Below are 22,321 nucleotides of genomic sequence, written 5' to 3'. Positions count from 1 at the left end.
GAGAAACAGACATCCTTTAGCTCCCCAACTGCATTCCCTAGCTCGTGAAGGAACTGATTTGTGCAGTGAAAGGAACGTTTGTGTTCTCACGCTATATTCTCCCCCTTGTTTTCTCCACTTCTCATTCATTCACTAAATTCAATTTTCAAAATAAAAGCAGGTCAGCAGCAAATCACCCCACTAGTTTGAGATGCTATGAACCTGCTTGAGCTCATCATTAAAAAAAAAACGATATTTCTAATTTTTTTTTTTTTTTTTTTTTTTCTTTTTTCTTACCTTTCTCTTTTCCCACTTTTCAATTAATGAGCTCTTGAGCCTTTGGCAATGTTATATGGTCAGCGGATTCCCCTATTAGTTCCAGGGGTATTATCGTATTTCCACTCTGAAATTTTGAATTCCCACCAGAATTCCAGTACATCGTATTTTCGCTCATTTTTCAAATTTCCAATTTCGTTTTTTTTTGTTTTCCCAGTTTTTATTCGTGAAGTTTTAAATTGTATAATGGTCAGCGGATTCTCAACTAGTGCCAGTCTTTATAACCGTGCGCCAGCTCATCATTCGAAAAGAAACGAGAAAAAATGGATGAACTGGAATCATACAGCGATAATCTGTTTAATAAAAGACAACTGGGTCCGATCGGCTCTACAGCGTAAGTATAAATGTCTTACAATCTTTCTTTCTCGAAAACCTTGCTCTCCTTATCGAATTTTACGTGTATTGAGGTATAAATCAATCGTCAATGGAAAAACTATTTGACGCTATAAAGTTTCAGTTTTCTATTTGTCGTCTCTGATTAAGATGTTAACTGTGCTTCACCATATTTTCTGTGATGTTAGGAATTTTTGTTATATATATGAGTGTGTGCACAGATTACATATCGTTAAGATGTAGATATTTTGTAGGAAGCATTATTATGCATTGTTTCTAAGTATCTATTAATTTACGTGAATGAGTGAGAAAACATGCCTAGAATTTGATTATTAAATTTATAAATTGTTAATAAATATTTGTTTAATTTATATCACTTAAACTGTGAAATAACATATACTGCTCAATGTGTAGGATAGTCAAATAGACACAAAAGAAAGCAATGGATATCAGATCTACTGACTTCTACTAAAGCTACTGTTGATGGTTTTCACAGCCACCATGTTGGATGTATTTTAGCAAAAGATTCGTCATTATTCTCTCTTGTCATATCATCCAAAATGGCCTCCGTGTCTTTTGTTATTTTATTCTCTTGGGAATATTTGAAAACCAGCAATATAGTGCTAATAAGCCCGGTGTGTTCAATCAATATCGGAAAATCGATCTATAAATCGATATTGATCAATATTAATCTCTTAATAATTGGTATCGATTGTGTCGGTCGATCATCAAAAATCAATACTCACACTTTTTTCTCAATCAGATTATTGGATTAGTATTGAAGAACATTGATAAAATCAAAATATATTGATTAGCATGCATGTATATCTAATTTGAAAGTGGTTGAGTGCTACACTGACCTTCATAACGTCATCTACGTAGGCTGGATCATACAACTTGGATTGATTCAGCCACTGTACTGATAATATTGTAATAATTTTATTGATTGATATCGATATTTATCGATTATCAATTTTATCGATTGAACTTGCCGGGTAATAAGTACGAAGCAATCCATGTTTTAGTATTTGTACTCTAGCCGGTATTAATGTAGTTACATATTTATGAAGAATATCTGATATATAAGCTTCTCCTAGGTGATAATTTCCATTGTGTTTTCTCATTATTTATTTGTGAATAATCAGATTATTTTATTTACAGGACTACTCCATATATTGTCGCTCTTATTGTTGCCAAATTTCTTCACTCCTATGGTGTGTTTGTCGCGTTCGAACAGCTCAAGATATTCCACATTACACAGTTTTTATTTATTGTTAGATTATGGTAAGTACATGTACCAATATCACACTCGATTGAAACATGGGTGTAATGTGCTGTTGCAACACTCTGTCTCTCGTCACTTGAGCTATGGGTTCAATTCTCAACTGAAGGGCATAATATTATGAGACAGTAGAGTTTGTTTGATTTGAAATCTTTCTCTCCCAAGAGCCTTATCCTCCTTCCAAAAAAAAAGTCATTATTCAATGAATAATTTCTTTATTCTATTTTTTCTCTAAGTTCATCCATCATCCTAGTACTACTGCAAAAACCAATATCTTCAGGGAAGAAAATTACACTCAATCAGGTAAGATACACTATATCAACAGTGGTACATACTTATACCTTTAATATTATATTGTTAGCATTAAATACTATTTTTCTTCTTACATGCATGTAACAAAGACACAATCCCTTAAAAACTGTGAGTGTTACAGGTTGGGTTGTGGTAGCATAACATTTGAATATAGTAGTTTGTTTGATGTCCTGTTGCTATTTCAATTGCCATGGAGATTTTCTACCAGCTTCTCTGATCTATTTCTTCATAAAAAAAGGTGTTTACAATTAATTGTAAATATATAATTTTTTTTTACCATAGTGGTACAGAATAGCCAGACATGCAGTGTTTTCTACAATTATTGCCCTTATATGGCTTCAAGGGCTATCACAGTGTGGTGCATTGAGGTAAGAGATTGGCAGTGTGCATATTCAGTGGTTTTAAAGAACTGGACAATAAAAAGAGAATGTGACCTGTAAATCACTGTCTGTAGAGTGTTGGTAGAGCAGTTTTTGTATGACCATGTCCTCGACTTGTTCGTGCCATGTTTCAGGCATTTGATTGGATGGAGAGCAGGGGTTTCAACTAGAAGGCGGCTACCAGCGGTTTATCGCTGGGTACTTACCTACATACTGCCGGCTATTTTGCGAATCAGTCTTAATAAATAAGAAGTAAAATTTGTGGAAACAGACCTGTACTTTTGAGATTCATCCATCTACTTCAAATATTATTGAAAGCCCTGGGAGAGTAAATTGTTGTGCAATGTGATTGGTCATGTTTGGTTTATTCCTCAATGTTTACTTGGCTCATCGTTCTTTCTTTCATTTCTGCATGATGTTTAGAACTATTCTACTGTTTGAACATGGTGAACTAGTAGTACTTGGTGCACTTGGAGTACTCTTTCATACCAGTGTAGGAGGCCACTCAAAGGTAAAAATATAATGTTATGTTCAGTATTAATTTTTCTTAGGGCAAGACAATGACCATTGAGCACCCTCAAAAGCAGGGAAAACTTAATAAGATACACTCAATAGACCTCTTCCGCTTGGGGTAATGTTTTCTCATTTTAGACTGCATCATTCCCTTGAGAATACGATGCTTTGTTGAGCTGTATCCATATTCATGTGTCTTCTCATGTGCAACCGAGCGCAAACCTTAAACAAAGAAATGATACTCTAGGGAATGACATGTGGTCTCAAATGGGACAACATTACGTCAGAGCAGAGGAAGTCTATTGCAAAAACATTGACAGGTTCAAAAACATTGGACATAGAAGCTAAGACTGGAATGGTACATAGGAATGATATTGTGAAGTATTCAAGATACATTCTAATAATTAAAATTAGATGTATCTGGTGGAATATTCATAAATCATTGCACTGACATAAGATAGAGCAGTTTTTGTATGATTGAAAAGCTCACTGTACAAACACAGATGTGACATGGCAAGGGATTTGCCAGACCAATCACATTGCCTGATAATGTTTTCTCCATCCAATCAAATTCATCCATTCATATCATTGTGAATTTCTTACTGAATGAAAGGCGAGGACGGACCCAAAAGCAATAATTTAAAAAAAGTTTATCATGAATGCCCTGCCCCTCCCCACACCAATTAAAAAATGTACCTTCCCTTACTGACTTGATTGCCAACTTTTTTCTTTTATTCAGTTCAGAGGAGCCATTCTTTTTCTTCTTGGCATACTTTCTCTGCTGCTGTTTGATAATGATACTCCACACAGCCATGGACCTAACCACAGTATCCTTTTTATCTCTTTACTAAAAGCGCACAAAGTTGCGAAAAATATTTCTGAGGGAATCAATGGCTGCAATTCGAGACAAAGTTGTATGTTAATAGAGATGCTTGTTGGTTCTCTCCTATTCTTCAAGGGTTTTCAGGGTTCTCAAATTTTCCTCCCTTGAAAAAATCAACTTCTAACTTCCATTGGGAATCCAGTGGAAGAGCTGCTCTGTGGAATCCACTGTTAATATCCTTAAAGCTTATACGGCTCATCAAACTCCGGGCAGGGATTCTTATCCATTTTGAAGGGCCTTGAAAAAAATTTGGTTCTGGAAATCCTTGATTGCTCCTTGAAAATTGCATGCAATATCCATACAGTGTATGAAGCTTTAGTCAGTAAGCCAGTAGTCAAGTGCATATTATTATTATTATTATATATTATATCTGAGAATATTTTGAATTGATACAAAGAAATGATCTAGGGAATGATATTTCTTAACAAGTATCAAACAAGATGAAACAACCCATGGCAGTAGATTGATGCACTGGTATTCACATTTCTTGTCAATGTTGGGATTACCAGACCATCAGGTAGGACAAAATGAGCCTTGCAATAACTATTTCAGCTTTTTAAGTTTAGATTATTCCATTCTAATTAAGTGAGAGATTTTACTTGGCATGTGAAACAAATTTGTTACATTCTAATTTGCATAACCAAATATAAAACATTTCTCATCTAATACTAGACAGGCATATGAGAGTGACTGTGTCAACATGACGAATTATGTAAACCATGATAAATACATTTACTAACAATATATACAGCTATATTACAAGACAAAACGATGGATTTTGTGCCTACTTTAACTTGTGTTGTAGGTAAAACCACCCTAGGCTACACTTAGCACTATAACTTTAATTACTTAATAATATGAAAGCTCTCTAGTGGAGAAAAACAACAAATTGGCAGAATCACTTTGCTGATAAGATATTTTCAGAGTTGTGTGCCCTGCAAGCAGAGGTATAAGAGTTGGGTGTAAGGAATACTAAATAAATTTGATTAATATTGTTTGTGTTGTAGGGGGCACTGCTTCTACTTATCCTGGGTTTGCTATGTAATGTTGCACACGGGAACTTTTCCAGAAAATTAGCTGTTGAAATTGGAGGTAAGTAAACTTAACTTGCTCAGAAAACAAGGATTAATTGGAACAAAGTGAATGGAAAATCCCATCTCTGCGATGTCCTGACCAAGTATATCATTGCAAGGCAAGATTTGCTTCTTTATTGGCACAAAATATAATAATGTCCTTTTGGGAATTCATTTTGAAATCCCCCAAGTGCCAAGTCAACAATTTACCTCATTGAAGTATAGTAAAGCGACTCTTTGTAACCATATTTTTTCTGTCTTGGAAGGTGGAAAGCGACTGGCAGCCCTGTCTACGAGTATAGCCACAATATTGTTGCTTCCTGCAGCAGGCATTACCCACTTCACTCAGGTATTTAGAATATAAGTTCTAAAGGCCTTCTGTAAAAGCTTTAAGTAATATATATACAGTATGAGTGGCCTTGTTGTATCAGATATACAACCTCGAGGCGTAGCCAAGCGTTTGTATATCAGATACAACACAGCCACTCATACTGTAGATTGCTTGTCAAACGTCTAGGCTAGATATAGTTCCTTTGTGTTTCACTAAAATTTTCAAAATTAAAGTGAATCTGGCCAAGAATATCCAACTTAAAGTTTATGCAAATGAAAACAATTTTGTATCAGATTTACAACACTCTTCACGGTCATGATTTCTGTTGTGTTTTCTTCATGAATTATTAATGAGTTTGACAAATCCCATTTCTGATTAGCAGCTACGTAGTAAACATTCCATCTGAAATCCCTTTAATTTACCACTGCTTGTATTTCATTTCTAGGAAACCTCAATTGATTGGATCAAGTCCATTCTACCAATGAGTTTAATCGTCCTATTTGTCTTTGTCATTGACTTCTACGTAGAATCATTCTGTTTTTCAAAGCTTGAAGCTCACATGACCACTAAGATCGGTTCGACAGCTTCATTCTTGTCAGCTGTTGTCTTTGCTATCTTGTGGGACCAACCATGGGCATGGACCATCCATGAATGGCATCATGGAAACACAGCTGGAGTAAAGCACTTGTTATCAGGGGGAACCATGTTCAGTGCTGTATTCTTCATCTTGGGTATGGACTAGTTTGAAAGTATTGAATCAATCAAGGGTGGCATAGCAGGATTTGCTTGGGTCTTCGGTTCGAATCCTGATCTCAGCATCCTTTGAGAGTAGAATTTATCAGGTCTCTCTCTCTGATTCAAGGTTTTTAAAGAAATTTGTCAAAATCAGGTGAAAACACAAAGGAAAGTCCACTACAAGTTGTATCACCCTAACGAAACCCATGTAAAATAATGCGAACCAACCCTCTAATCAACCTTTCCTCCGGGCTCTTCAGTTTTCCTCCCTCCACAAAACCTAACAGGCTAAATGCTAATTCAATCTGTGAGTTAGCTGTTCCCTGACTTGAATCAACCCAGAGGTTGTTTCTGGGTTCAATGTTTGAGTTAGCCATGCCCTGACTTAGATCAGCCCAGAGGTTGTTTCAGGGTTCGATGTTTGAGTTAGCCATGCCCTGACTTTGATCAGCCCAAAGGTTATCTTAGGGTTTTATTTATTTATTTGTAATTTTTGTTCCATTCGTTTCCAGCCACTCGTCTTTTATCTCGTCCATCACCTCGTCCAGCTAAAGGCAATCTTATTGGCTACACCACAGGAGGCTTGCCAATCTACAATTTCCACACTCCACAGACTGTTCTGTCAATATGCAGGACGTTTCTTAGACAAACACTTGAAGAATCTGAATCAAGACAAATATTCTACTTCCTCTGCTTGAACCTGGTAAATCAGTGTTGTATGTGTCGTTATTGCTGCTGTTGTCGCTACTGTTTTCCCTGCTGCTGCTGTCGATACTATTGTCCCAGCTGCTGCTGTTGTAAATGTACAGTTGTCGAACAAGCTTGGCAATGGCATGCCAAGTTCTCATTTCCCTAAAATCAGTAAATTATGTCTGCTGACTGATCGTACTGTTTTGTGTAGTTTTTTACAGGAGTGGAGTTGCTATATGGGATGTGGACAAACAGCCTTGGCCTGATCTCGGATGGTTTTCATATGTTGTTTGACTGTACTGCCCTTGTTCTTGGTCTCTGTGCTGCCCTCATGTCACGATGGAAAGGAACTAGAAAGTTTACATACGGGTAAGGAAACATTTACTGTTGTTGATGCTACTTTTGTTGCTGTCATGCTGTTGTTTGTTACTGCTGTTGCTGTCGTTGTTGTTGTCGCTGTTATTGCTGTTGTTCGTTGCTGCTGTCATTGCTACTGCTGTGGTTGTTGCTGCTGCTCTTCTGTTTATGGCATCTTCGCAACTTTTGTTTTTCTCGCAATTACAAAGTATTGTTTTCAAAGTAAACTATGTTGTGTTATTTTTTTCAGGTTCAGTAGAGTGGAAATCTTGTCTGGTTTTGTTAATGGTTTATTCCTGGTTGTCATTGCTTTTTTCGTATTCTTAACTGCAATACAAAGGCTGTTTGATCCTCCTAAAGTTAGCACAGAACGCTTATTGGTAAGTATTTTCATCTACCCATCCTTGTTTCTCCTTCTTTATTTCCTTCCTTCGATCCATCCCTATCCATTTCTTTCTTTCATATACACTTTTTTCTCCATCCATTTATTCGTTCATTGTCAATAATGATTCCAAACAGGGGAGGATTCTGGGAGAGTTTTTACGAACCCCCTAAACCGCAATTGAACTGCATTAAAAATGATTGTCTTTTCCAGTTAGCCTGTCACAAATCTACAGTCCTCCTCTCCCCCCCTCCCAAGGCAAAATTCTGGATGCACCCCCTCCCCCCTCACATGGCAAAATCCTGGATCCACCCCCTCCTCTTCCTGGATCCATTCCCTGCCAAGTATGGTATACTTTCCTTACTAATACAAAAAGTACCTCATCTTATTATCTTGCAGGCTGTGTCTGTCATAGGTCTGCTTGTCAATTTAGTGGGAATCACTGCTTTTCGTCATGCCCATGCGCATTCGCACGGCGGGTCATCTCATGGACATAGTCATGATCATGGCCACAGCCAGCCACAGCCACATTCATGAACACCCCTCGTCCCACCCTGATAGGAGCGTCAATATGCAAGGTAATACAAAACTTTTTTAGGCTCTGGGTTGTAGTGTACTCACCTCTTGAGTCTCGGGTTCGATTCCTGGACTCTGCATCACGTGTGAGTAGAGTTTGCTAGGTCCCTCCCTTGGTTCGAGGGTCAAGTTTGTTGTCCCCTGACTTTAACCAACCCAGAGGATATTTCAGAGTTTGATAAAATTTGAAGGTTCAATCTCAGTTATCTACTGTTATCTTGACAGGTGTGTTTCTTCACGTAGTGGCCGACACCCTTGGTAGCGTAGGTGTCATCGTCTCATCTATTTTGATTGAGCGCTTTGGACTGTATATAGCAGACCCTATCTGCTCACTCTTCATTGCAACCATGATCTTTCTTAGCGTTATACCATTACTTAAAGAATCATCCGTGGTTCTCTTACAAAGAACTCCTGAAACTCTGGATAAAGCACTTAGCAACGTTCTAAATAAGGTAGGTGAAGAAAGGTAGGAAACAACCTCATGGGTTTTTTTTAAATTTTTCTTTACTTTACAGCACAACACGCATACATCATGACCTGTATTTGCATACTTCTATGCACAGGGTTTTTTAAAGCTGACGCATTTCGATGCAAAGCCAGTTGGTTTTACCAAATAAGGCATGTAAAAATCATTTGGTGGTGCAAGGCCTGTGTGAAATGTGTGAAAAAACATTGCGGCCAAACTAAAAAATGTCTATTGCAAGACAACTTAAATCAAGAGGTTGTTACTTTATACTTGCAGCTGAAGTTGCAATTTTGTTACCGACAAATTTGTCTTGTGGACTAGTGTGTAACATCAATTTATTTTCACGATTTTAAGGTCTTGTCTATCGATGGTGTGCTCTCTTATCGAGATCATCATTTCTGGCAACATTCAGAGAAAACAATGGTGGGAACCATACATGTGCAGGTGGCACCGTCTGCTAATGAACAGAAAATCATACAACAGGTTTGTTTTAGTGTTTTAGTTCAAGATTGTTGCAGTCTTTCAATCCTACCACAGGAACTCCATTCTACCTCCAATCCATATGACGGAGGATAAATCAAAAAACCTTCAATTTTATTGATATCCCGAAACAACCTCGGAGCCAATCTAAGTCAAGGCACCACAGATCGAAGTGGAGTGTAGCATGTTTTTTGGGGAATCAAGGGAGACCCAATATACTGCAATACTGAATCCAGGAATCGAATCAGAGACTACTCCAGAGGTGTGAGGATCACTACGCTAAACTTGATCCTCCAATTTCTTAAAAATCTAAAGTGTAAAATAATATTCATTGGAAGGAGAAACTCTGTGAAACCACTGCTAGATTTCTAGGAAAACTAGAAATTAAAGTTTTGTTGACATCACCCTGGTAACCACATTGTCAAAACCTTTCCTACAAGCCTCCATTCTCGTACCCAAAGCCTTGTCAGCTTCCTAACGAAAGATCGTTTTTTTGGTGAAAGGGTCTGGATACGAGAATGACCTGCCTCATGTAACGCTCTCTGTCTTTAGGTAACTTCAGTAATGAAAGAGTATGGGGTCAATGACGTATCAATACAAGTTGAGAAGGAAGCCTTCTTTCACCACATGTCTGCCCTGTCTGCTGGCTACAAGTCTGTGCTGGCTTTGAAACAAGGCTCAGAAATTGGAAATCCGCCATCTGACACCGATTTAGGTTTCATTAAGTCTATTTAAATCAAATTTGTTTCTTTTAATGTAAACAATTAATTTGTAAATAACATTGATGTAGATATAACTAGATGTAATACCTACTGCGTCTTCACTTGTCTGGGATGTAGAATCTCTCACACAATCTCTTGCTAGACATGCTACATCCATGTTTTCTCTTCTGGCTGTAAGTTCATTGCCAGTATGAGAGCATAGCAATGTGTATCTGCATGATGTTAGCTCAATTGCTGGTTTTCAGTCACTCCCAAGAGAATGAAATAACAAGACATGGCGGCCATGTTGGATGATAAAATAAAAGAGACTAATGACGTGGCGGCTTTGAAAACCATAAATAGACCATTTTTGAATTCATGGAACAACATTGCTGTGTACGTTCCTTTATTACAGACTCATTTTCTCAGGGTTAGCCTTATTCCAATGTGAGAATATTGTACCTTCACTGGAACATATGAATATTCTAAAAACTATTGATGGTTTTCAACCATTCCCAAATGAGTTAAATAACAAAAGACACGGTGGCCATGCTGGAGGATATAATTCTTTTGTTAAGTTCCTGAGCCAACATGGCCGCAGTGAAAACCATCAATAAGCCTGAAGCGAGATGACGTTTTACCCCCGTCTCTAGACCATAATCCTTTTCACGTTGCTTTTGTTCTTTAATTATGACTATTGTACCTGTATTCTCTAAGGAATCAAAAATTTTAATATGAAATAATTTTAAAAACTATTATGGTATAGAGTCGGGGGTAAAACGTCATCTCGCTTCAGGCTTATTGAGGCTCTGAGAAACTCTGAGAAACAGAGAACTTGAAAATAGAGTATTGGTCTGTGGATCCTGTCATGAAATACATGTACAAATACCAATACTGTACACCCTTTGCATAATTGTACAAGTGTAAGCGCAAGAAACTTCACAACACTAGCCTTGATTCAGTGCAACACAAGAGCCCGCAGTTTGTGCATCCAGTTGTATCAAGTCGAATGTGAAAGTGTACTATTTATGCAGATCAGTACTAACTGTTTTAACTTACTTTTCTGGACATGATTAGAGTAAAGTCATTAAACCCGTGAAATAGATATTAGACTAATACACATTAGTAGACCCTAATTCCATTGTTTTCTTTTGTGTCTATTTGACTATTACACGTTGACTAGTATTTTTTTTGCCTTCACTCTAGTACATTTATACAAAGGGTCTATAACAGTGGAACCAATAATTTATCCCCGAGAAGTAGTCCATTCGAAATAAAATATATTAGACGTGATAATAACTATAAATGATATTTATTTTTAGATGTCTGATATCAGCTAGCTGTATATATAGCAATCTATATTTTGTTCTCTGTAATAAACTATAAGTTACTCAAACAGTAGAAATTGTGATATTGTTGTGAAATTACTGATATAAACCATGCCTAGAATATGGTTCAATGGTTTAATTAATCTCGCACCCAGAGCCCCCGTTCCTCTTTGTCAGCACCATTATATTTGTAGAACAACTTTTTTTATTGGTTTTTATCGGACCAATCAGAATACTCAAAAAATCGGCTACTACCCAGAGCCTCTCGTTTCTCTGTGCTATTCCAAGAGGAACGTGGGCTCTGGGTATGACATTGTGATGTAAACATGGGTCGGTACTAAACGGTTTTGCTTGGGGAAAAAAAAAAAAAAACGTAATGGGAAGCATTTTTGGTTCCAATTAAAATTCATAAAACTCATAAAACTTTATAAAACTTACTTTTATTTATTTTCATTAACGTCATTCATCGAAATTTGAATGAAGATAAATATGATTCGCAATTTGCAAGACTGCTTTTTGGAACAAAGCCTAAATCTGTTTCATTGATCGGCAATTAAGGTTTTCGTTCGTTATAAATAGCAAGTTACAGCAATAATTTAAGTCTTGAAGAGTTTTCGTATGACTGTGAAAAGCTCGCGGCACGAACACGGTCATGACACGGTAAGGCATACCAGTCCAATCACATGTGCGAGAATTTAGTCTCCATCCAACAAATACCCGCAACATGGCATACCCGGTCACGGCACTGCCAGACCAATCACATTAGGCGAGAAAAAATCAGCCAATTAAAATCCTAGAAAAAATCACGGCACGGCACGATTATAGCACTGAGCTTTTCATAGTCATGTGAAAACTGCTCTAGCTCTAGCGTAGTTGAATTTTTCCAAATATTTGTTTTAAGATTAGGATAGTTTTGGATTTGGACTGGAATTTCTTTATTTGATTGTCATTTGAATATTATATCATAAAAATCCATCATCATTAACTTTAAAGGGAATAAAATGAAGTGAAAAGCACGGAAATGATCATTGGCCAAGAGCTGGATGGTTGCCATGGCGATATTGGTCTTCGTAATATGAACAAGACATTTTTTAACACTTATGTCACGATGTGAACCAGGCTCATTGCTACAACACATTACATACTCATTGACTCAAACCTGGTTGCCATGGAGAAAGCATTAGAATCTACTGATTGGTCGTGGTGGAGCCATCAAACCAAGCCCTGTGTTTTGTTTCTTCGTTGGTTGCCTGGCTGTGCCTCCTCCTCGTTTCTTGCTGTACTGCAAGCCCTTCAGACCATTAGAAGACGAATATCCACCACTGGAGTAACCAGTCTGGTCATCTGAAACGCCGGTCCTGGTACAAAAAAATCACCTTTATTTAGAAGGGGATGACACGTGAACGGTGAGCTTGCAATGATAGAGACATGTGAATAATTGTCCAAGGTGTTAAAAAAAGGTCTCTATCATTGCAAGCTCACCGTTCGTCTCGCTTCGATGCAAAGGCACCTTTCAAGATGGTGCAGGGAACTGTGAAGGTGACTATTGACTGCCCAAAATATCTTAAACTACCAGTCTGTAAGACTAATAGGTTTAAGAATACGTTTATAATGAGACATAATTTTAATTAGGAGTAGCTTTTAGATTCCCCTTTTTAGCTTTAGTATATATTTTATTCCTCCTAATAGTAGTTTTTAGGTGAATAACATAATTTTAGATGATGTTTGCTAAATTCCCCTTAAATTATTTGTTGTCGTTGTTTTTCTATATATCCTTTTCTATTATTGATGTTTCTATATGTTAGATATTTGTTTTTAATTATGACTAATAAAGCTATCTATCTATTTATCTCTGACTTGTGGCACTCTATTTTTAACGTCTCTAAATGAAGAGGAACACTACGAGTTCATCCGCGCAAATGAGAAATCTGTCCTGGTCAAAGACTGGGCACGGCTAACTCACAGATCAAACCCTGAAGCAACCTCTTGGTTGAATATTGTCTGGGCACCGCTAACTCACAGATCAAACCCCGAAACAACCTTTGGGTTGAACAATGTCTGGGCACGGCTAACTCACAGATCAAACCCCGAAACAACCTTTGGGTTGAACAATGTCTGGGCACGGCTAACTCACAGATCGAACTGGAATTTAGCATGTTGGGTTTTGCAGAGGGAGGAAAACTGAAGGACCAGGAGAAAGACCCTCGAAAGAAGGGAGACCTGAAAAAACTCTACTCACATGTGATGCCGAGTCCAGGAATCAACCCCGAGACCCCACAGATGAGAAGGGAATTGCACAAGCGCCTGCACAACCATTGATTCCCTAAGAAGAAACTGTTCAGAGCCTTGATTGTAAAATTATAAATAACCTACCTAGGCTTCCTCTTTGAAGTGGTTTTACGCTTTCTTTTCCCACCTCGAGTACTTTCTTGTACTTCGTTGTCATTCCAATAGCGCGAGTGCCCATAGTCACCTCCACCATCATTCCATGTGGGAACATCCGTGTCTGTGGAGGATACATCGTCTGTTCCGACATCCGAGGTGGTACCTTTTCGCTTCTTTTTTGGCTTTGGTTGCGCTCTAGCCTTCTCGCTTCGCACTGAAAAGGGTGGCAACTGAAAACACAAGATAACATTTTTTTAAAGGTATGGAGAGAATTTTCTGTGCGTTTATAGCCCTACTGTAATCGTAGATTGTATCTTGCCGCAACCGTAACTACGACTTGTGATTCGATGATTTACACGACATTGGGAAGGGTTAAGACATGTCGTACCATGTCAAGGCCCTGTTACACGTTGAAACTTTTGGCTGGAACTTGTGTGCAACGGACTGTGCAACGGCATTGCGGGACAAGTTACACAGGCTGTTACACGACACAATCAGTCAGTAGCGTGTCTTACCAATCATACGAAAACCACTCCCATGGGAAGCCTTTTCAGTGTTAAAGTATGTCGTACCGTGTACGTGGTGTAAGTCAGTAACGTGTCGTACTCCTCATACGAAAACCACTCGCTCGGGAAGCCATTTCAATGTTACGACATGCCGTACCATTGTATACGTGTTGTACCCAGTATCACTCATATAGAAACCACTCACATGTAACCGTAACTACTGTTACGGTTACACCAATGATTACCTTGTATCTTCCGTTGAGTAGATGCATAGCCTTAGAACCAAGCACCGCGTAACCAATCACGTTCTCATGGTTACCAATAACCAACTTCTCTCCCAGGACATCCTTCATGACTAGCATCCTCGCGAGTCTCTCCGCGTCGTTTCTATGGAAATCTTTCCCACGTGCAAACAGTGCGCAGCGCTCGTGACCCTCTTGGACAACGCGCGCGTTATTTGATCCCTGCAAGACAGTGTAGAAAAACTGTTAAGAAAGTATTTGCAACGATTTCAAGAAAATGGTTGTTTTTTTTTTGTTTTATTTTTATGAAATGAGACTCGCGTAACTGGACAAATGCAGGCCTGCAGATTTTGAAATTTAAGGGGTGAAAACTTCGTAGGCTCATTATTGTTGTAACTATGCGTGCGAGCAGTTTTCAACCGTGAAGGGCCTAATGGCCAGTGCTGTAACAGGTCTCCTACTCTTAGCATCAACGTATTTGTTCCCTCTTCCGTGGGGTTCGCTCCACATGCAAAACCACTACATTTACTATATACAACACTCAACTCACATGTTAATTTTCATGGAGGGAGAAAAACCCGGAGAAAAACCCTCGTGGCAAAGAGAAGAGCATATCAAACAAACTCACATGTGGCTCGGTCGAGAATCGAGCCCGCGAGCCCAGGCATCATCTACACAGCGGTGAGAGACAGCACCGTATGCGCCCATTTAAATTCAACGACTTTCAGTGATATTCCTGTTCAAGTAAGCAACCCAAGAGGAAATGACCCCATTCGTGGTCTTACCTTAAAAATATCCACAAAGTGGCTCAAAGGGTACCTAAGGTTCCTTGGTCTTTGCCAAGTACTGTTACCTTGATGTACCAACTCATTGACCGTCCGTACAAATGCCTTGGCGTCCTCATTCACGTCTTTCTCCACGTAGTCCAACGTATTAGAGCAGTTGTCGCATACGGTCTCCTGGTGTTCACGACACTCTGCCTTATCATAGTTCGTCTCTCCAAAGTAATGCAGTAGTTGCACTCTTCTGCATTCTGTTTGATTCTCGCAGAACTGGACGACACGGTATAGATTATCCATGTGGACGTCTTTGACTACCTGGTCTCCATCAATCATCCTGTTGTAATCACAGGGAGCCCAATTTAATAATAATAATAATGTATACGCAGCGAGCGAACAGAGGACCGTAAGGGAATGGACGATTGTTAAATTGTTCTTGAATGAGAGGCTAACATGAAAATACAAAAGAAATCACACTTTTTCTCGATGAAATTTGTGGCATTTCTTTTGTATTTCCATATTAGCCTCTTAGCATTCAAGGGTGGGTTAGGCTTTTGAAAAAAGTGCGGACTAAGTTTGGGATATGTAAATAATGGCAGCACACAAAAAATATGACTTTAAAACGTGCAGATTAAGTTTGGGAATTTCAAAATTGTTGTGACCTTTTGGTGGCTTGGTATGCAATATGCAATATGCAACCTGCAACAAAACCTCATACAAAACCTTCGTCAGTCTTTTTTGAAATAGCCGTATACTTCTATTTCAAAAAACGTTGTCGCTCGAGTAAGTATCTGAAAAGAGCGATCTGAGACTAAAACAGAAATTTTGTGCTTTCATGTTTTCTGGCTAAAATACGAACAATCGAGAAGAGAAATTATTGTAGTACTAGTGTGTTTTTCAATTAATTCTGCATATGCTCAGCAACTTGTGACGCATATGCGCAACAAGTTGGCTGATTTAAAAAAAAGATGCTTTAAAACCCAGAATCCGCATAGCTCCCCCTATCAATCCATAAATTTTAATAAGCTTTTCTTCAGCCTTTGTCTCAGGCTTTAAAATAATCACCTATTCAACCGAAACCCGTGGCATTTTAATCGACTCATATTATTCCGTAATACGTACATTCCTTACTATACGATGGACCCTAATAAAAGAAAAGAACACATTTGTACGCAATCGAGGCTAAGACTGAGCAAAGGCGAACTCGAAATGGGAGTATTGCAAAACGTTCCAAAAATGACCGTTACCTTCTTATTCTGTGCATGTCATTATACGAGTAGTAAAGAATACACTCTGCCTTCTTGCCATCTCGTCCAGCTCGACCACATTCCTGGTAATACCCCTCTAGCGACTTGGGCATGGAGTAGTGAATGACGTAACGTACGTCACCTTTATCGATACCCATACCAAACGCTATGGTAGCACACACCACCTGACATAGAAAAACAACAGTTGTAGTCTATGATTATCCATCAATGCTTGAGGATAGTTGAATGAATGAGGGAATGGATGGATGGACAAATGAATGGATGGAATATGGTTGAAAGGATAAAATGGATGGAAAGTCGGTTTGATGGATGGACGCTTTATGGATATGCAGTCATAAGACATACTGATAACTTAAGAGCGTCGTTTACCTTGGACTTAATGGCCATTTCAATGCATGTCTCATTCTCTAGAGTATCATTTCTTTGTTTAATGGTGCACATGAGAAGACACATGAATATGGATACAACTCAAACAAAGAATATCATTCTTAAGAGAATGAAACGTGGTCTGAAATAGACAGAACATTACACCCAAGGCTAGGTTTTCACAGGCATACGACACCTCAGTTTGCAATGACGTCATTTCTACGTCACTATTTCAGATCAGTTGGAATGTAGTATATCATAGGTTTTGTTTACCTTGACCTGCCCTTTGATCCAGATTTCTTGTGTTCGTACTCTCTGTTGATCACTTAATCCAGCATGATAAGCAACAGCTTTAATACCAGCTGCTTTAAGACTGTCTGCTACACGACTACATTCATTTCTATGGACAGACAAGAGGTCTGTTAGCGATTTAATACTTATATGGCTTCTTTTTCGCGTGCTGATAGTAATAAGTGATAGGAAGCCTTAATTGTTTTCAAATTTTTAAATTTAATTTTCAAATTTATTTCGTTTCTTGCTGCATAAAATGTCAACTGCCTCATCAAGTCCCATAAAGCAACGCATTTCTGTAACTCCGGAATAGCCCACTTCCGAGATAATTGCTTCGCTTGTCACGCACAAAGGTTTCAGTATGAGGCTACGTGCTAAATGCTCAGTCATTCGTGACACGCGGTAAGAATTAATTTAATTTAGCACGTAGCCTCATACTTAAACCTTTGTGCGTGACAAGCGAAGCATATCTCGGAGGTATGCTGTTGAGGCTGATAGTATTTGTTTCGTCCATGAACCCTCCCTTAATATCTTTTACATAAGCGTCCTCATGTTCCAACAGCGTTCCTTCCCTTGCACATTTATTGATTGACAATATGGTGGTTTACCTTGACAGACAGTAAACAATACCAGAGGAATGCGGATACTTGGACTTGATCTGGTTCGTCATTTCCTCCATTGTTTTCTTCTTAGGAAAAATTTGGAATTTTAGGTTTGGACGGTTAAAACTTTGAGAGAACCTATAAAGATCAAACGCATTCTTCAAGTTAACCGCAGTTAGTCATCAGGACATCGTTAGTGGTAAGTAAAAAGCTAGGGTCCAAAAATGGGTTCTCCACCACTGCCACGGAAATCAAGTTTTTTGACTAAATTTCTGTTGTATGAACGTATCATAGAAATACTTATCATCTTGTTTGTGTAGCGAACTTGGCTAACATCTTACAACTGGTTAGAACTATTTCTGTCCTGACCCGGGGGGTGACAGTAGCTATTAGTGCCATGACAGGGACACCCTGGAACTTGACTTACCTTTTACAATTAGATCTGTTTAACCGTAGTTGGTTTTCAATATCTGTCCTGACCCGGGGGGTGGCAGTAGCTGTTAGTGCCATGACAGGGACACCCTGGAACTTGTTCATCACCTGCGAGAGTTTCTTGTAGTCAGGACGAAAGTCGTGGCCCCATTGACTGATACAATGTGCTTCATCGATTACAAACCTAAGACACGAATGATACATGTAAAAATATATTTCAGTTTAGTTAAAATTTTGCATAATCACATAACGATTGAAAACTTTTACCCACCTGTCCAATAAACCACGACTGTGCAAGCTCGCTAGCGCAGAGTTCAGTTTCCCACTAGCAGACAGTTTCTCGGGTGTGACGTACACCAGCTTAAGGTTTGGCTGACGTAATGACAAGTCTTGATAAACTGAACTGACGTGCTTCATTGCCTCGTCACTGGTGACGTCTCCCGAGAGATGTGTCGCGGGAATCTACGTTTGTAATACCGTACAAGATTGAATGTTATTTTACAGCTCAAAATTATCCGAGTTAAAACGGAACTAACTTAATTGACCTTTCTCAGGCGACAGTCATTTTGGTTGGAGAAAAAAATTCCTACGTATTTTTTCTTTCTTTTTTCCTTTCTTCCTTTTTTCCTTTCTTCCTTTCTTCCTTTCTTTTCTTCCTTTCTTTTCTTCCTTTCTTTCTTCCTTTCTTTCCTCCATTCTTTCTTTCTTTCTTTCCTCCATTCATTCATTCATTCTTTCTTTCTTTCTTTCCTCCATTCTTTCTTTATTTCTTTCTTTCATTCATTCTTTCTTTCCTCCCTTGCTCTCCAACTATTCCTTTCTATTCCCCACGTATTTCTTTCTTCCTTAAAACCCTTCCCTCTCAATATTTCATTCAAATGCATGCTTCAAGATAAGTTTAAACTAAGTCTTTCTCTATAGGAATAAACATGGTTGCAGTGTAAATTCTACTCACCCTCATTGACGTCAGTCTCTGAACTTGATCCTGGATGAGAGATTTTAACGGCGAGACAACAAACGTCACTCCCTTACCCATGAGAGCAGTGACCTGATAACACAGGCTCTTCCCTCCTCCTGTAGGCATGAGTACGAAGCAGTTCTTCTTCTGCATGGCAGCGTTGATGACTTGAAGCTGGTTCGTACGCAAGCTCTTGATGCGGAAGATATCTCGTAGGATCTTCCACATGTCTTTGGAGAAAGGGAAGTCTGTGCGACGGAGCTCGTCTGAAAGGGGATTTTGATTAATGTCGTTAGTAACATATGATCATCATGACATCATACGATCGTTGGAATCAAAACAAGATATTATCATCACCTATACCACAATGCTCATCATTATTAACACTAACTCATCCGATTATCATCATCATCATCATCATTACCAGCACTACCATCAATAGCAACATTATCCGATTATCATCATCATCACCACCATCCTTACCATCACCACCACCATACTCAAAAGCAACATCTGATAATCATCATCATAACCATCACCACTATTATCCGATTATCATATGGTCATCATGATATTATGATCATGACATCATCATTACTAGATTACGTACCATTATCATCATAATCATCATCATCAACGCCATCCAATTATCATATTATCGTCATGATCATGATCACGATCCTGTCATCATCATCGTCATGATCATGATCATGTCATCAGGCGTTGTCATCATCACCATCATCATTACAAGATTACGTTCCATCATCACTACGACATTGCGCACCATCATCACCATCATCATTACAAGATTACGTACCATCATCACCATCATCATTACAAGATTACGTACCATCACCATAATCATTACAAGATTACGTACCATCATCACCATCATCATTACAAGATTACGCACAATCATCACCATCATCATTACAACATTACGTTACGTCATCATCATTACAACATTACGTACCATCATCACCATCATCATTACAAGATTACGCACAATCATCACCATCATCATTACAACATTACGTACCATCATCACCATCATTGGGTATCATCGTTTTCTTCGCGGGAGAAGGTCCAAAGCTGCTGTTTAAATTCTGTGAAGTCGATGCTGATGACTTGGACAAATTAAGACCTTTTTTAAATTGAGGCGTAGACTTCGCACTAGACACTGTTGCTGTGGCCCGGTTAGTCTTGTTAAAGTACGACTGTTCCAACATGCATGCCATCTCCCAGTCATCTTCACTGTCACAATCCTCGGAGATTTCTGTTGATAAAAAGAGCGGGAAACATTGACTTCCGTCTGTGGTCAATAAATTGTCTACGCGTTTAACCACAGAAGAAAGCGGTAATCGTTGACTTCCTGTAAATGGTACACGCGTCTACACATTAAAAAGAGCGGGAAAGGTTGGGTTACTATAAATGGTACAGGCGTCTACCCGCCTACCTATTGAAAAGAGCGGGAAATGTTGACTACCCGTAAATGGTACACGCTTCTAACCACCGAAAAAAAGCGGGAAACTTCCAGTAAATGGTACGAATAGAAAACTGCCTACCTTGTGGAACAAAACTCGTAGATGCACTAGATACAGAATTCCTATTTTCGTTATCATTTCTCCAGTTTGACGAAGTTGAAGTCGATACTCCAAGACTAGAATTCGCCGTAAAATTGTTATTGTCAAAGTAAAAACTCTCCCCACAAGGAGGTGATTGTATAAAGGAACCAGTAGTACTTGTAGAAGTTCTGTTGTTGACTATGGCCGGTGTACTGCACAAGTTTGATCTCCCGCCAGTTGTACTTGTCTGCTGTGTTGTTCTAGTAACTGTAAAATAATAAAATAAGATTTACCGTAGTGCAGAGGCGGAATTTAGAATTAAAAAAGGCGGGGGAGGGGGGGCGCCCGATGGTATTGATAACACTAATCCCTAAGGACAAGAACACAATTTTAACCTTCTTGGATCAACTGCGCAATTATTTAACAATTCATCAGTTCACTGTAGGGTACAAAATTTAACCAAACGAAATCCTAAAATTTAATCGTACTATACAATAGTCCAGTTCACAGTTCCCTGCGCCATCTTGAAAGGTAGCAGTGCCTTTGCATCGAAGCGAGACGACCTTTTTTAACACCTTGGATTATTCACTTGCCTCTATCATTGCAAGCTCACAGTTCATCTCGCTTCGATGCAAAGGCATGGCTACCTTTCAAGATGGCGCAGGGAACTGTGAAAGGGATTGTTCATATTGACAAGGAAGAGCATAATTATTTTTGTAGTATTTTAGAGCAAAAAAGCAACCATTTTTTAGCGGAACTTCTGTTCTACCTTCGTGGCTTGTAATTTTATTGAGTGCGCAATCAAAATGCTATCTCAGAAAAGTTGTATTCTCCTTAAAACGGCATCGCATGATGTCTTCATCAAGCTATATTTTTACCTGGAGTTACATTAATGCTCTCTCCCCGCTGCTTTAACATGGCTTCTAGTTTGCCCGCCTTGGATCTCAGCTTCTTTCTATTAAGAAAAATGGGGGAAAAGGAAAAAAATATATATTTATGAAATACCACCCTTTTATAACACACCAATCTTAGAACTTTATACGCCATATTAATTTCTCTAAAAAATGCAAGTGCGCATCCTGCTTTGCAAATAAGCGTATTGCTTTACGTTACATTGATCCAATCACAGCGCGCAGTTACTGCTACGGTAGGATACGGTACTGTTTTTCCATTTGAAACCACGTGTCATTCTCTAGAGTATCATTTCTTTGTTTACCGCCGTTTGCATGGCTACGCGGCCACCCCAGACAAAAATCGCGATGTGCACTTTGCAATTTTTGTCTGGGGTGGCCGCGTAGCAATGCAAATGGCGGTAACGGTTGCGCATGAGAAGACACATGATTATGGATACAACGCAAACAAAAAATCTCATTCTCAAGAGAGTGACACGTGGTCTGAACTGGGCAAAACATTACGCCCAAGTGGATTTGTTCTGTTTGCCGTATCGTTTCCCACTCATACGGAAAACCGCTGTTAACTCGGTAAACCAAAATATGATAATGAATGGATGTACCTGAGATTTTGCGCATCTGTTAGCTTGTCTACACTGACGTCTACTGGTAATGATCTTCGTAATACGTCTGTGTCAACTTTATCAATTATACAACAAATGTCTTCCATTGTTTTGGTTTGTAGGGTTTGTATTTCGAGAAGTTCGTCTTGAATCTGTGTAGTAGGGGTCTAGTACGAATGATAATCATAAAAAAAGCATTTTCAATAATGTTTTCTGATTGGTTGGATTCATGTGCCTTTATGAGAATACACACCATGCTTGCTTTGTATTTTGTCAT

The 22,321-nt window shown here is 38.7% G+C and overlaps 2 protein-coding genes across 2 annotated transcripts; one reads left to right on the top strand and one right to left on the bottom strand.

Annotated features, from left to right (window-relative positions):
• Positions 1 to 543: 543 nt before the first annotated feature.
• Positions 544 to 11,214, top strand: LOC116293957 (proton-coupled zinc antiporter SLC30A5). The gene is given in 18 exon segments (XM_031701461.2): positions 544 to 649; positions 1,810 to 1,932; positions 2,167 to 2,233; positions 2,525 to 2,610; positions 3,046 to 3,133; positions 3,875 to 3,962; positions 4,459 to 4,535; positions 5,026 to 5,110; positions 5,358 to 5,440; positions 5,868 to 6,153; positions 6,670 to 6,860; positions 7,059 to 7,216; positions 7,455 to 7,584; positions 7,986 to 8,104; positions 8,106 to 8,164; positions 8,388 to 8,614; positions 8,983 to 9,111; positions 9,661 to 11,214. Coding segments are annotated over 18 exon segments (2,250 nt in total). The 5' UTR covers positions 544 to 578; the 3' UTR covers positions 9,844 to 11,214.
• On the bottom strand, positions 11,200 to 22,290 carry LOC116293967 (recQ-like DNA helicase BLM). Its single transcript, XM_031701473.2, has 14 exons — positions 22,045 to 22,290; positions 21,410 to 21,486; positions 20,532 to 20,798; positions 20,006 to 20,242; positions 18,964 to 19,232; positions 18,280 to 18,470; positions 18,004 to 18,192; positions 17,583 to 17,714; positions 16,957 to 17,083; positions 16,297 to 16,481; positions 15,056 to 15,386; positions 14,274 to 14,492; positions 13,511 to 13,752; positions 11,200 to 12,495 (listed from the first exon to the last, which is right to left on the bottom strand). The coding sequence occupies exons 1-14, from the start codon at positions 22,149 to 22,151 to the stop codon at positions 12,318 to 12,320; spliced, it is 2,751 nt and encodes a 916-aa protein (XP_031557333.2). The 5' UTR covers positions 22,152 to 22,290; the 3' UTR covers positions 11,200 to 12,317.
• Positions 22,291 to 22,321: the final 31 nt, after the last annotated feature.

The sequence above is a fragment of the Actinia tenebrosa genome, unplaced genomic scaffold, assembly GCF_029948245.1.
Source record: "Actinia tenebrosa isolate PJP-AT-01 unplaced genomic scaffold, QUT_ActTen_1.0 PGA_scaffold5__44_contigs__length_20552954, whole genome shotgun sequence".
NCBI classification, from domain to species: Eukaryota; Metazoa; Cnidaria; class Anthozoa; order Actiniaria; family Actiniidae; genus Actinia; species Actinia tenebrosa.
Note: the sequence above shows the minus strand (reverse complement) of the source record. Positions and strands in the feature narration are given on the sequence as shown.